This window comes from Mya arenaria, chromosome 7, assembly GCF_026914265.1.
Source record: "Mya arenaria isolate MELC-2E11 chromosome 7, ASM2691426v1".
Taxonomy (NCBI): Eukaryota; Metazoa; Mollusca; class Bivalvia; order Myida; family Myidae; genus Mya; species Mya arenaria.
In genome coordinates this window covers 42,594,466-42,609,794 of record NC_069128.1, presented here as the reverse complement: position 1 = coordinate 42,609,794, position 15,329 = coordinate 42,594,466, and the positions used below count along the sequence as shown (strand labels likewise).

The window sequence follows — 15,329 nt, the reverse complement described above, 5'->3', positions numbered from 1 at the left end:
ATAAGTGAGTGCAGACAAATACACCAGATTTCATGGGAAAAGGTAGGGGGTAGTCTTATAAGCAGATCACCTTAAAGTCAGGGAAATACAGTAGTAAAAAATGGCATGGTATTTTTTGTCCAGCTCCCATGAAAACAGACACTAGAGGGTAATAAATATTATGACCAAAACGCAATACCCCATACTGGAGGGGGTTAGGGCGTCAGGGGTCAACGTACAGAAGGCTTAAACTAGGCCTTTAAGCATTTTTTCACTTCCAACACATGCACTATTGTTAAGCTTTGACACACTTTTCAAGAAGTTCACTCCAGGCAGATGCCAAGCATGTCCATTTTTCTCAGTCCATAACAGCGCTAATCTTGAACAATATTTCAACATTTACATATATTAAAGGGGCTAGACACCGAATGGTTCCAAAATCGCAAATACTGTTTATCCTCAAAACAAGACAAAATTGTCAATACCAGCTAGTATGAGGCCAATAATAAAACATTTTACATGATAAAAATAATATGTTGTTGCTGTAAATTTTCAAATCGGAAAAATTCGCAAAACCTTCGACAGATATATGTGTATTTAAGTGATGTGATAAATCAGTAATGAAGATTTAATGCGTTGTACACAACAATATAAATTTTATGTAAGTTTTGACAATTTTTTCTTTCTCTTGCAGTTGTATCATCTGGTGTCTAGTCCCTTTAATATATTAAAAGTAAAAGTATTTTATTGCCAGAGTGACCATGTGCACACAACTTGGCTGATAGTGTTAAGGTTTGGCCAACGACAATAAAGCTATGACGTTGTTTTCCCCCTTATAAAAATAAGCATTAATACAAGCAACGTTACTGTGCTTGCCAGAGACCTCTTTTAATTGTGAAAGACTTTCTGTATATATTTCATAGCTTGATTTTTAGCAAATAATATAATAATATGGTGCAGTGTGCATGTTTTCTTCACTGGACAACACAATTGCATATTGTCTATTAGACTAAAACATTTACCCAAACATAGATTAATACTCATTCATCGTAAAACATTAGTAATGAATTAAAGAGTGTTTCCTTTAATAAAAATATTTATATTGGACAATTATTTCCGTACTGGTTAGGGACCTTTTTCGCCAAAATATGGAGCTTTTTCTTGAATAACTTAAAATTAATACTCGAATGAAAATTTTAAAGGGAAAAAGTTAGAATGATTTATGCTTATTTTAAGTATGAATTTACATGCCAAAGATCCTCAGAAAAATACACTGAAATGACGGTGTACTGTACCAATAATTCGCCCACCTTAGAAAATATTATTTATTTAAAAAATCTAAAAAAGAATGTTGCTGATAGATAACTATACAATCGAACTCCGTTGGATGGAACTTCCAGGGATTGTGAAAATACCTTGAGCCTCAGGAATTTTAAGCCAAGCAAGTTTCAGCTAACGGGGTCAGGCTAAATATAATATTTCTTTCTATTGTCAATAAAATGAAGCATGTTGCTCTGTATAAAGGAGTATTTTAATATTTTTCATTTGTTGAATGTGAAAAAGATAATCTCTGTTTGGAAGAAATATGGTGCAGCCTCAGGTGCAATTCCAATTTTGCTAATAAATCACTCACTTTCATAGAAAAGGATTATTTTTCCTATTTTGAAGATTCCTTTCATGTCGTAAATTTATCTGTGAAGGAATTCAGGAGGAAGCATATACTATCTTAAGATGTTTATGTTAATATGTTTTACAATTACATGACGATACTCACAAAACATAGCAGGCCAAAAACGCTTTCATTCCTATGGTGAAGATTCATTTGAAGCAAAATGTCATTTGTATGGAAAACAATCATCATGAAATTGTTAACCAAGGACTTTACATGGTTGATGAATAATTAGTACGTGCGAAAAAGAATGTTCCCTAACCAGTAAACCAAGGGATTTTGAACAGGGCATTAAAATCTATCTGTTATGGACTATAGCATTTCACCACTCGTTCTCCATTGAACTGTTAATTTTCTTATAGACAAATGTATACGTACATCTGCTTGACCATTAGATATTTACAGTACAGAAAGAAATGAAGCATTTTATTAATGATAAGGCCTAAAAAAAAAGTTGTTTGTTTCGGGTAACCAGAACCTATCTAATTAAAGCCACTGACCCTAGTTTTTTTCTGTTTTTTTAAGGAATAACAAAACCAAAAAATAATTAAAAAAAATGAATTAAAATTAAAAAAAAATATCAAAAAAAGAAAATTTAAATTAAAAATACAAAACACCATAAAACACAACTTTTTTAAAACATAAACTGTCATAATTTTTTGACATAATTGGGCTCCATTGCAACAGCAATATTTGAGTGACATTTGAAAGAAATAACGCTATTAATTTGCAAGAAAATGATCTTGACAAAGTATATTTTGGAGAAAAAAAAACCTACCTACCCTATCAAGTAATTTTGAGGATTTAACCCTAAACAAACACTTATTATTTTAGGCCTCCAAGAATGAAGAAGAAAACAGTACACACAATAACAACAAAGGGTGAATTGTATTTTACCCTATTTTCAAAAGGATGGGTCGTAATGACAAGTTTCTGAAATAAATGGGTGTTTTAGGACTTTCATCACGTACAAATTTTATTATTATAATATTATTTAAAATACAAATATAAAAATGTTTGCTTGTTTTACTTAAAATGTGTATGTATTGATTTAAACTCTCTTTAAAAAACAATAAATGAGATTATTATAATTATTATTATTTATATTTTTGTAATGATTCTGAAGAGAAATAAAAAGTGTTGATTTTTTTATAATCAAACGAAAATCTTATTTTGCATAATGACATATTACAGGTCTATAAAAGTAAGGGTACATTTAAAATATGTAATTATATATGAAAAAGATGAAATAATGGATGATCTGATGAGCCTTTTTCAAATGTAACCTACAATGGCATGTTAAACAACTCTTCACATATGTTTAAGCAACTCAATAAAAAGTTTTTAATTTAATTCACACAAAACAATGGTAAAATATAACATTGAAAACACGCACAAAAAACATGAGCGTTAAAAGAAGCAAAACCTCAACACACATCTGTATACTCCATTTGAAAAAAGGGGCGTAACTCCATAATCATTCAAAAATGTCTATTGCAACATATGTACCAAGTTTCATATGAACAGCTTGAACTATTTGTGAATTTAAGGATACAGTTTCTGCACCGACAACAAAGCTATGACAATACATCTTCGTTAAGAAACACAACTCAGGAATTAACAAAATAAGTAATAAAAATTAGATTTTTAACACTAATATGAACTCTGCAGAGCCAAAAAGAGGATTAAGACACCGAAGGTGGAATTAAGCAAACATGAAGAACCTTTTAGATGAACCGGAAATTTTTGCAGTCTGTGACAGTGAAACAATGAGTGTGAGGAATTAAGCCTAACATCCAAAGCACAGTACAACAAGTTCCTTACCTGGGTGAAGGTGTCAGCACATATATAGTCAAAAAGCACCATAAGAACTATTGCCAGGAAGATTCCAAAATCTCCAAGAGCTCTGCGGGCCTAAAATGAAAAAATTCAATTACCATATATCCACAAATAAATTATCTAAGTATGATAAACATAACATTTTAAAATTCAAGTGGTTGGAATCTCGATTTCATTGTTTTTAATTTGGAGCTACACTATTCAGGTAAAACGTTGCATTAAATGTGGCAAAAGACCCTATAAGGAGTATTGGGACCGTAATGAATTTCTACTTACACTTCGACCAAGGAATTTGCTGTTTCTAAAAATCCTGAGGAAGTATGCAATAAGGAATGTGCCAAGTATAAGAATCGTTGACAACAAAGCTGTGTTGGGCTCGTTAATGTTAGAATCTTGACCATAGTGCCCGGAATACCCATGCGTCACACCATCGTGATTTTTGCCATCATGGTGGCCATCTGTGGTAGTGCCTGTTACAGTTGATACAGAGTATGTTATTTCAGATGACATATTCTTGGCTGCCAGTAAAACAGGTAGAATCGTTGTAGCTGTTACGTTGTTGATAATTGCAGTGACATTTTCTGTGTTGTTGGTTTCACTATTTATATCACAGTAATACTCCTTTCCCCTTAATGGATGCTGCTGATATATCTGAAAGAAAAAAATAAATACAAGTTTTCAAAAGCAACAGTGTTTAAAATGTCTTGCCTTGTTTGTACAATACATATATCAATTATTTTTTAACTCTATTAATGGTTCTTCTCAATGTGCATTCTGATTGGTTGACTTTCAATAGCTCCGCCTACTGGCCATGTTTCGATAATTGGATGATACATGGCCCAATTATTGGATAAGGAGATTATCAATTATGAATGGCTAATTGCGATGTTTTGACTGACGGGACAATGGCCAGATACTCTCTAATTGACAGATTTACAATGTGCGAAAAATTGTTGGCGAAGTCAATGTAACTTTGATAATACAAATGGGCGATGTCTTGGAATTTTAGGCCACCATTTCTTCAAAGTCGCCCCCTCGCGAGAGCCCTAGTTTATACTAATAAAGATAATTAACTCCTATTTGTAAAAACAAACAACTTTGTTACAAAAAAAGACGCACTGACTAATGAATAATTATCTACATACAAAAGCTTTACAATTTCCAAAATTATCCAGGACTTGAAATTAATACTTCTCCTGATGGCCCTCTATCTACATTCCCAGTTTCATTAAACTCACTTGCCTACTACTTCAGATCAAGCAGGATCCAGTAAAACTAATGTTATTTTCACTAATAATGGTTGCCATGGCAATCACAAAACACATAAAAGGATTAGCATTATTTTCTAATGGCCCTCTATCCATATACCAAGTTTCATTAATGTCTCTTTGCCTTCCTCTTCAACAAGAGTTAATGCAAGATCCAGTCAGAGTGGTATTTTCACTACTTTTGTGCCATTGCAATCACAATTTTTGTCCAACAAAGCACATAAAATAATGTGCATTATCGCCGTTATCCATATGTATTGAGTTTTATTAACCTAGCTTCCAGTTTATGCGGACTGTCAAGGTACAGACAGACGCAGCGGTAAACATATAAAATCATACACTCCACATAAGACCTACCTCAATCAGCTTCTGTATAACTTCATTGATGAAGATGAGAGAAATGAGAATAGCAAACACCTCCTCTGTAAAACGTGTGATAGACTTCACAATGTAGCTGCCTTCCAGGGCAATTACTATCGCCGTAATTACAAACACCCAAATACCAATCCAGACACGCCATGTAAGGAACTCTATTCCACTGGTATAACAAAACTGGAATAGAGAAAAATAAATTGGTAAGTCAAAAGCAGACTTTGTAGATATACATGTACATGTGGAAATTGATGAGTGATGAGCAGGTATATATTGAAACTTACTAGTGACATTAGCAAACTAATGATGTCCCTGCATGGGCGCAAGGGGTATGAAAGATGAAATGCTGTAGTTTATACAATAGTTTGAATTTTACTTTTTCAACAACGATTGTGATAAAAGATATATAGTTATACTGAGTCACTCCTATGATGTTGTGCTAGTGTTTGGTCATGTGTTTTGGGGGATTCCAGAGAGAACCTACTAGTCCAGCTTAAACTTGCTGCATTAGATAGTTTTATGAAAAAAGGTGCTTATTATAAGGCTGTCCCGTATATATATATATGACAACTTTAACAAGGTGACCTTAAACATATAACTGGTAATGATTAATATGACTTTAAATTACCTAATGACCCAAGCAATGGTAACTTGGATAAGCATCTGATTTGTCTACACCAGCCAGGGATAGTAGTCTCTGATTTAACCAGGGGCACAAGGGATTAGCCTTGGATTTGAAAAGGGGTACCAGGGATGATAGCCTTTGACTCGACTTGATTTCAGAAAGATATTTCTCTGATTCTGTCTTGGGGCACTCTAGATAATGTAATAGTCTTTAATTCAACTAATGTCACTAGGGATAGGGGTAGTATTAGGATTTAATATACTATGGATAATAGTCTTTGATTTGGACAAGATGTACGAGATGTACTGTTTGCCTTAGACATGTGATTCTAGTCTTAGGATAAAATAATTTGATTCAAACCAATGACCTTTGCTTTGGATTAAGGCTTTTAGTGTTCTTGGCAATGGATATACAAGTTGTTCCTTTAAACTATTCTACTGAATGAATCACTCAATACACAACTCACCTTCCACAGATGTTTTTCAAATACTAGTACCGGACCAGTAGCACCATACAATATAAGGGGCTGTCCAGAAAACAAAGCAAACAGCAAATTTGTACATGCTGTAGCTATAATGGTCTCCACCACTCCTATCTCACCGTGGGTCTTCTCACCTAGAGAATAAAACATATAATGAAAAAGTTTATTCTTATACTTAAGGAATAAATTTACTTCAGTTTGAAAAATCATTATTCTTCCTTGAAATAGCCATCACTGTATTTTTATTAGCCTTTTCAGCAAATTATTTAATAAGCTTTTTAACATCACCAAATGTTTGATACTACATTGTATATGACATGCTATCATGGAAAAATGTTTTACATAAACATCACATTCATTTTATGATGGTTTATTTACCTTCTGATGAAAGCTTAAGCCATAACAGTAAAGCTGCACTCTCAATGATAGACAGTTTTGATATATTTTTAGTTTGTGTCTTGTAATCAGCAACTTTTGGTATTTATGCCTTCAATCCAGTCATATAAGTTAACTCACAATAAAACAGATCTCAATTCTTTAGAAAATTGTCGAATTTTTTTTTTCTCTTAAAGCGTTAGTAATGTTTTTAGCTATGAAACAACAACTTTCGAACGTAATTATGAAAAAATGCGATCTGGTCTTTTGTCAGCAGTCTTGTATCACTGGTGTCCAGATATTTACGCAAATATAGGCTCATTCCAAGACAAAAAATAAAAAAGTTGTCGAAATGGTCGATCTGTGAGAGTGCAGCTTTATGATAAAAAAGTTTTCAAATCAAATGTGTATGTGTGATTTTTTTATATATTACATACTCACCATAGAGACCACCAAACGCAATACAGGGACAAAGACAGGCGAAGAATATAAAGATGAGGGCCATGATACACTGGGGATCAAATCCATCCTGGAAGTCGCTCTTGTAATGAGGAAAGCGCCGACGTATATCATTAAAAAGCCCTCCAAACGGTCTTCCCGTTCTCTTTAATGGATCCATGGGAATCTTTTTCTCTATTTCAATCTTCTGCAGCTCTGAAGTATATCATTTTCATTGGTCAAATTATGATATAACTACTGACTTAGGATCTGATGTCACCGTGTCATTGATTCTTTAAGAAAATTATCTTGGGGAAGTATCATAAAATGGAGGCCCTGCTTGATTACATCCTTGCTTTAATGTGCATAATTCTTCACCATGTCATTGATTTTATTTAATATTAATCTTTGGGAGGTACAAAATAATAGAGGCTCTGATTGGTTTATTACTTGCTTCACGCATGTATATAATAATAATTGTATGTATTTAACTCGTTATTCCTTGCGCACTATTATTACAAACCCTACCCCAATTACCTACTTATGACATGTGCCCTCTCTATATGTGTTATTCATGTAAATGAAGCATTTGAAGCATTGCATGCAACCTAAATGTTTTAAAGAACATCTGTTTTGAGTTGAGTTGATGAGAAAAGTAGAGAAATTTTTAAACTTAAATTATAGACATCATGACTTTTGTGAAATATTTTGCATAGAAACATTAGAAGTATACTTTGCCTATTAGAAATGAAAGACATGGCTGTTCAGATGTATTCATATATTAAATGAAATATACTTGAAAATGGACAAATATATAAATATATTTTCTAATTGATGGTGTATATATTATATTTTAATAAGTATTCAACCACAGATTTATCAATCAAAATGCACAGATTCATTAATGTCCTCACTGCCCCAATGTTCCAAAATGTTATGAGGTTTTGACTAATTAACTAAATAGTCACATTTCATTACCTTCTAGCTCTTTCTTTTTCTTCTCATGTCTCCTCCTGATCTTTGCCTTCTTACGAGCCATGTCCATTACAGGTAGCAGCGTCTTCTGGTCCCAGTCTCCAGGGGGCAGCACTATAGACTCGTTCAGGAATTCATTGATAGCGTGCAAGATATCAGACCTGGATTCGGACTTGTAAGCGATCTCATGGAAGTGCTGAAAGTTGATATATATGTCAATTGTAAAACATGTAGTGAAGTTTCTTCTATTTAACCAACCCCAAAAATTTGAACCAATCCTATTTCAATACATTCTAATCATTTAACCGTATAAGGCATGAAACATGAAACAGAAACGTAGAAAAAAACAACAAGCCTTTAATTCTTAACCTTTTAGAAAATATCAGGAGGTGAGCTTAGGTTACATTAAACCAGTATGACATTTTCATGCCAAGTGGAAATTACATTACCATGAAACCAGGTTCTACTTTAGAGCGAAAACTATCCAATTTCGTGGTACAGTTTATATACTCTTGAAGTCCATTGAACTTTTTAAGTGGTTAAAGATGAGTTCATAGGTTACATTATACCAAATAGTTTGATATAAGTTTACATCACACCTAGTTTGAGATGAACCCTCAAACTTTATAAAAGTCCGTGGTATTGTCTAATGGCCCCAAGAACACAAACATGCCCTCATAGGTTACATTATACCAAGTGGTGAGTGACATGAGAGTTGAGATGAATCCCAGTAACACAAAGATTAACATTAAAGGTTACATTATACCAAGTGGTAAGAGATAAGATTACATCATACCTGGTTTGACATAATAGTTCAGATGAAGAGTCCAATTGTATGATTGTCCATTTTACTGTCTGATGGCCTCAGTAGGAAAAGGTTCATCTCATAGTTTGCATTATATCAAGTTGGTAAGACATAAGGGTGCAACATACCTGGTTTGACATGAGAGTTGAGATGGAGCGTCCAATTTCATGGTAGTCCATTGAACTGTTTGGTGGCCCCAGTAACACGAAGATAAACCTTACTGGCAGAGGAACCTCAGTCAGGTTTTCCATCACCTGAAGAGTTAAGTTAATAAACATATGAATAAAGTCCATAGAAATACAAAATTAAAATTATCAACAAATTAAACAGACTAGCTAATGGAACTTATTATGAAGCTTATGAACATGTTCAATAGTATACTAAATGCAAGCTTATGAACATGTTCAATAGTATACTAAATGCAAGCTTATGAACATGTTCAATAGTATACTAAATGCAAGCTTATGAACATGTTCAATAGTATACTAAAGACAAGCTTATGAACATGTTCAATAGTATACTAAATGCAAGCTTATGAACATGTTCAATAGTATACTAAAGACAAGCTTATGAACATGTTCAATAGTATACTAAATGCAAGCTTATGAACATGTTCAATAGTATACTAAAGACAAGCTTATGAACATGTTCAATAGTATACTAAAGACAAGCTTATGAACATGTTCAATAGTATACTAAATGCAAGCTTATGAACATGTTCAATAGTATACCAAAGGCAAGCTTATGAACATGTTCAATAGTATACTAAAGACAAGCTTATGAACATGTTCAATAGTATACTAAATGCAAGCTTATGAACATGTTCAATAGTATACCAAAGGCAAGCTTATGAACATGTTCAATAGTATACCAAAGGTAAGCTTATGAACATGTTCAATAGTATACCAAAAACAAGCTTATGAACATGACCAATAGTATGTCAAAGGCAAGCTTATGAACATGTTCAATAGTATATGAAAGGTAAGCTTTTGAACATGTTCAATACTATACCAAAGGCAAGCTTATGAACATGTTCAATAGTATACCAAACACAAGCTAATGAACATGTTCAATAATATACCAAAGGCAAGCTTATAAACTTGTTAAAAGGTATGTCAAAGGCAAGCTTTTGAACATGGTCAAATGTATATGAAGTGCAAGCTTTTGAACATGTTCAATAGTATACCAAAGGCAAGATTATAAACATATTCAATAGTATACCAAAGGCAAGCTTATGAACATGTTTAATAGTATGCCAAAGGCAAGCTTATGAACGTGTTCAATAGTATATCATATGATATACAATTTTATGTACATTTTTAATAAAATATCAAAAGCAAGTTTAGAAACATCTTCAATAGCATATAAAATGAAAAATATCAAAGATGAATAATTGGTTGAAATTATGGGTTAATTATAAAGGGCTTAAAATGGAGTCACTCACCTGTTTCTCAGCCAGCCGTACAAACGCCATGGCAGGCTTAGAAAGGTAGTCCACAACTCCCACAAGAACCATACAAGCTTCAGCATCCCTCTGTATTCTCCTCATCAGCGACATCTTGTGGTCAGACCGAGGGTCTTTGAGATCAGCTTCCTTTGGTACCACGCCGATGTGCATACCAGCATCTCCTGAGCTCTGTTTAAGACAAAAGACAAATAATGTTGAAAAGACTGCAGTTAAGTTCAATTAAATTTTATTCGGGTTAACTTTTTGCAAATTGATCAGGTCTCAAATTTAAAGGTAAATATGTATATATATTTTGACTGATGATTGCAAATGATGCACTAAAGGTGTTGCACTAAACCTCAAACATATGGATAAAATAATAATATTCATACACATATCTTATTGTGACTGGTTTGTCAAGAGCCAAGTTCCTTGACACCTCTAGAAGTCTGTTTGCCACCCCCACCCCCACCACCACCCTCCAACACACTTCTCTTAACATTCTGTTTGGCTTTTTTGGCATAAAAAATGTTCTCCCTAGCCTCCATATATATATATACACACAAACCAGACAGAAACTTTTCATCCTTATCCAACCTACCATTGTTTTGTCAATGTCCACCTTGACCATTTCCAACCTCCCAGGCCTGTGAACGCCATTTTGCTTGGAGTCTTTATCCCTTTCTTTTTTATCCTTCTTCTTGCTGTTCTTACCAAGGCTTGTCTGACTTCCAAGCTTCCTGTAATGTATATAGCCATTGCAATGTTTATATCATGACTTCTGCTGACATAGGGGCGGTTTTGAACTACAAGCCTCTTACTGTGGCTTGTCTGACTTACAAGCTTCTTGTAATGTGCATTATCATCTGATATTTAACGTTTATATCATGACCTCAGCCTTACAGAAATTGACTTACCCTCAAAAATAATTGGTCTCAGGTACTGTGAGATTCAACCCTGAGTTTCTGTGAACAGAGTTATTGGCCATGATCTGGAGGAAGGCCTGAATGCCTTGCGAGAGAGTTACCTACCCTCCGAAATAATTGGTCTCAAGTACTGTCAGATTTATTCCTGAGTTTCTGTTTACAGAATTATCGGCCATGGTCTGGAGGAAGGCATGTGAGAAAGTGCTTGTCAGAGTTACTTACCCTTCGAAATGATTGGTCTCTGGTACTTTCTTTCAGATTTATTCCTGAGTTTCCGTTGCTAGCATTTTTGGCCATGGTCTGGAAGAAAGCCCAAGTGCCTTACCAGAGAGTTACCTACCCTACAAAATAATTGGTCTCAGGTACTGTCAGGTTTATCCCTGAGTTTCAATTGTTGGCATTTTTGGACATGGTCAAAAGATGCGAGTGCCTTGTGAGAGAGTTACCTACCCTCTGAAATAATTGGTCTCAGGTACTGTCAGGTTTATCCCTGAGTTTCAATTGCTAGCATATTTGGACAATGGTCAAAAGATGCGAGTGCCTTGTGAGAGAGTTACCTACCCTCCGAGTTTTTTAGTTATTGGTGTTGGCTTGGGAAAAGGCCTAAGAGAAAGTGCTTGTCTGAGAATTACTTACGCTCCAAAATGATTTGTTTCTGGTACTGTGAGGTTCTTAGCTAGTTATTGGCCATGGTCTGGAGGAAGGCATATGAGTTAGTGCTTGTCAGAGAATTACTTACCCTCCAATATGATTGGTCTCCAGTACTGTCAGGTTTATTCCAGAGTGTTGGTTAACAGAATTATCAGCAGTGGCTTTGGAGAAGGAATGTGAGTAAGTGCTTGTCAGAGAGTGACTTACCCTCCAAAATGATTGGTCTCCGGTACTGTGAGGTTCATTCCAGAGTGTCGGTTCACAGAGTTATTGGCGGAGGCCTGGATATGGGATTCTGAGGGAAGCTGAGAGAAGCTGCTCTGGGACAGGGTTTTCATAAGGGAGTGCTGGCCAACATCTTTCTGGTGCCTGTAAATAGTTGTACGGTAAAAATAAATTGCATGTACATTGATAAGTCATGAAGTATTTCTTGCTCTTTATGGATACTGTGCATCAAACTGGCAGTGATAAGTTTGACCATTATGTTAACAGTGATGGAGATGGCAGGGATTGGTGGGAAATTCAGGGAATTTTGGTTTGATGATAGAAATAGTACAAAGTGTACTATATAATATTTCACAAAGAGCGAACAGAAAACAAGTCACATTAAACACTCAACCATTTTTGTACTTTGAGATTTACAGTGGTTATTGTTAGAATATAATGACTACAAAACATGGTGGTTTTTTTATGTAAAATTAAAATGAAAAATATTAATTTAAAATAAGTATAAGACAAAACTTGTCAATGCCAATGTTATGCTTAGTAAAGGCAAGTATCTGAAATTTTGCAACAGAAGTGTTCTTTAAATACAACAGCACAATGCAAGACATCTAGTGATTTACTAAAGCAAACATTGTATTTTAAAAGAAATATATATACGCAAAATTAAAAAGATTTAGCAATAATAAAAGGTTAAATTAATGAAATTAACTCAGGAAACAAATTAATGAACATAGTCACAAGTAATGTTTATTAGCTTAGAATACAAGAAAAGCATAAAATCTGATTTCTTTGACTTTTCAGATCAAAGTTTTAGAAAACACTCACTGGCCCCACTTTCTCAAAAGTTTTTAAGTAGATCAAGCTTAAGTAGCTTATTTCAATTAAGCCAAATTTCCTAAGTAATCTTAATTTTTCTTAATAAAAATTAAGATATATGATCATAAAGATAATTTTCCTTAGTAGTTCCTTAATAGTGAGCTTATCTTCTTCTGCAATTGGAATAAACATTTAAGATGTTTTGAGAAACTGGGGCAAGTGAATTCTTAATGAAAAGCAACAACACAGAGCACAATTTACTTGAAGCTGTCCAAATAAGTTACCTTAATATTAAATCTGATTTTTCATTTTCTTTCATGAGCGAAACTTTACAAGTACAATGGTATGAAAGTAATAAAGAGCAGATAGTGTGTTCTTATATAAGCATTAGTTGGTAGACATATTTATGGTACTCTTGCATTAGAAGACAATGTTAATAGATTTAGGCATGCAAAGAGCAGGATTAAAAACTTCCTGAAAGAAAGTGGTACTGAAGACCTAAAAGCAAAAACTGTAAAGCATTTCCTGAAAATTTTCATTTGTATCTTATGTATGAAAACTTAATTGTCAAATCTAGTGTTATACAACACTATGGATGAGCATGTCAATGATGGTTGATGCATTGTAACAGATGGTTGATGCATTGTAACAGATGGTTGATGCATTGTAACTGATGGTTGATGCAATGTAAAAGATGCTTGATGCATTGTTATTGATGATTGATGCATTTTAACTGATGGTTGATGTATGGTAACTGATGTTTACTTCATTGTAACTGATGGCTGATGCATTGTAATTGATGGTTGATGCAATGTAACAGATGACTGATGCAATGTTAAAGATGCTTGATGCATTGTAACTGATGGCTGATGCATTGTAACAGATGATTGATGCATTGCTACTGATGATTGATGCATTGTTATTGATTGTTTACCCATTGTAACTGATGGTTGATGCATTGTAACTGATGGATGATGCATTGTAACTTATTGTTGGTGCATTGTTACTGATGGATGATGCATTGTTACTGATAGATGATGCATTGTAACTTACTGTTGGTGCATTGTTACTGATGGATGATGCATTGTAACTGATGAATGATGCATTGTAACTTATTGTTGGTGCATTGTTACTGATTGTTGGTGCATTGAAAACTGATGGATGATGCATTGTAACTGATGATGCATTGTAACTGATGGATGATGCATTGTAACTGATGGATGATGCATTGTAACTTATGGATGATGCATTGTAACTGAGGGACTCAAACACTATGAACATGATGATAACACACATGTTTTAAATGGTTTTATAGCACATTACCATTTTTGCTATAAAGCAACCTTGTCAATGCAACCAACCCATGTAAGCTTCATGACAAAATACATAGATTAATGAGGATACATGACACCAATACAACTATGATACTACTTCCACAATTAAATATAAGGGTCCCACAACACAAGGGAAGTTTCACAACAATGTGGAAACATCTCACCATAACAAAGGGCTAAACATATTTCTTACACACATTAATAACTATCATGTAACTAAATCAACCGAAATTGAGAACAATTATTGCACACATTGGTCATCAAAATTTGTACATATTTTTTAAGCCTTCATGTAGATTTGACTGCACAATCAGTTATATAGATATTCAACAATGGTTTACCATTTCTGTAACTGTAAATAATTAAATTAATGCAATATTCATTAGCAAACACCTTTATAAGGAATGAAATAATGTTCCAAAATGCAACACACAGAGCATCCAGTGCTATGAGACCTCAAGTATGTTAAAAAGGAATGTGCAATCCATTGTTACTGCCAAAGTAGTCAAGCTTCAAGCTATAGTTTGCTTTTTTAGGCAGTTTCACATATGTGTGCCAGTGCAAGTTAGAGACTGAAATAGAATGCATGTACACTAGATGATCAATGTGCAATTACATTATACATGTTAAAAAATAAAGGTTGAGAATAAGTTAAAACTATATTGTCTTCAAGATTCTGAAGAATTTAAACAATGGAATGGATGTTAACCTTCTTCCAAATAATTCATTTTAAAAATATCAAACAGATGTCAGATGTAAAAAAATAGGTTTATGCAAACTTTGACCTTTAAGAAAACCTGACTGATGGTGCAATTTGGAAAAAAAGAGTATTGTCACACACTCATTTAAAAAAATAATAACATTTAAACAGCCTTAACATGTTTTAAAAAGCATTGTAAGCCTCTATTATTCTCTAGCATTCAAGCTCCCGAAGACAATACAGCTTTAAAATAAAAAAACGATCAATCCCCAAGCCAACTGAAAAGTAAATGATCGGCACTCTGCTAGCTCTATAAAATCCTTATTGTTTCTTAAAAGCTGTTTCTTCACAATAAAATGTGAACAGGGCATGCAATAGACTCTTTTATAACACAAGTTTATGAA

General features: G+C 33.8%; 1 protein-coding gene across 11 annotated transcripts in view; it reads right to left on the bottom strand.

The window, feature by feature from the left end:
* Positions 1-15,329, bottom strand: part of LOC128240773 (anion exchange protein 2-like) — a 126,652-nt gene that overhangs the window by 13,435 nt on the left and 97,888 nt on the right. For 10 of the 11 annotated variants that reach the window (XM_052957636.1, XM_052957638.1, XM_052957635.1 and 7 more), the window contains 11 exons: positions 12,058-12,219; positions 10,875-11,013; positions 10,271-10,462; positions 8,955-9,080; positions 8,025-8,217; positions 7,050-7,262; positions 6,219-6,367; positions 5,113-5,307; positions 3,764-4,138; positions 3,473-3,562; positions 2,546-2,581 (listed from right to left, as the gene is read on the bottom strand). In XM_052957636.1, coding sequence (XP_052813596.1) covers positions 2,546-2,581; positions 3,473-3,562; positions 3,764-4,138; positions 5,113-5,307; positions 6,219-6,367; positions 7,050-7,262; positions 8,025-8,217; positions 8,955-9,080; positions 10,271-10,462; positions 10,875-11,013; positions 12,058-12,219 — 1,870 coding nt within the window. The remainder of the gene's footprint in view (positions 1-2,545; positions 2,582-3,472; positions 3,563-3,763; positions 4,139-5,112; positions 5,308-6,218; positions 6,368-7,049; positions 7,263-8,024; positions 8,218-8,954; positions 9,081-10,270; positions 10,463-10,874; positions 11,014-12,057; positions 12,220-15,329) is intronic. The other variant, XM_052957642.1, reaches the window with a different exon arrangement.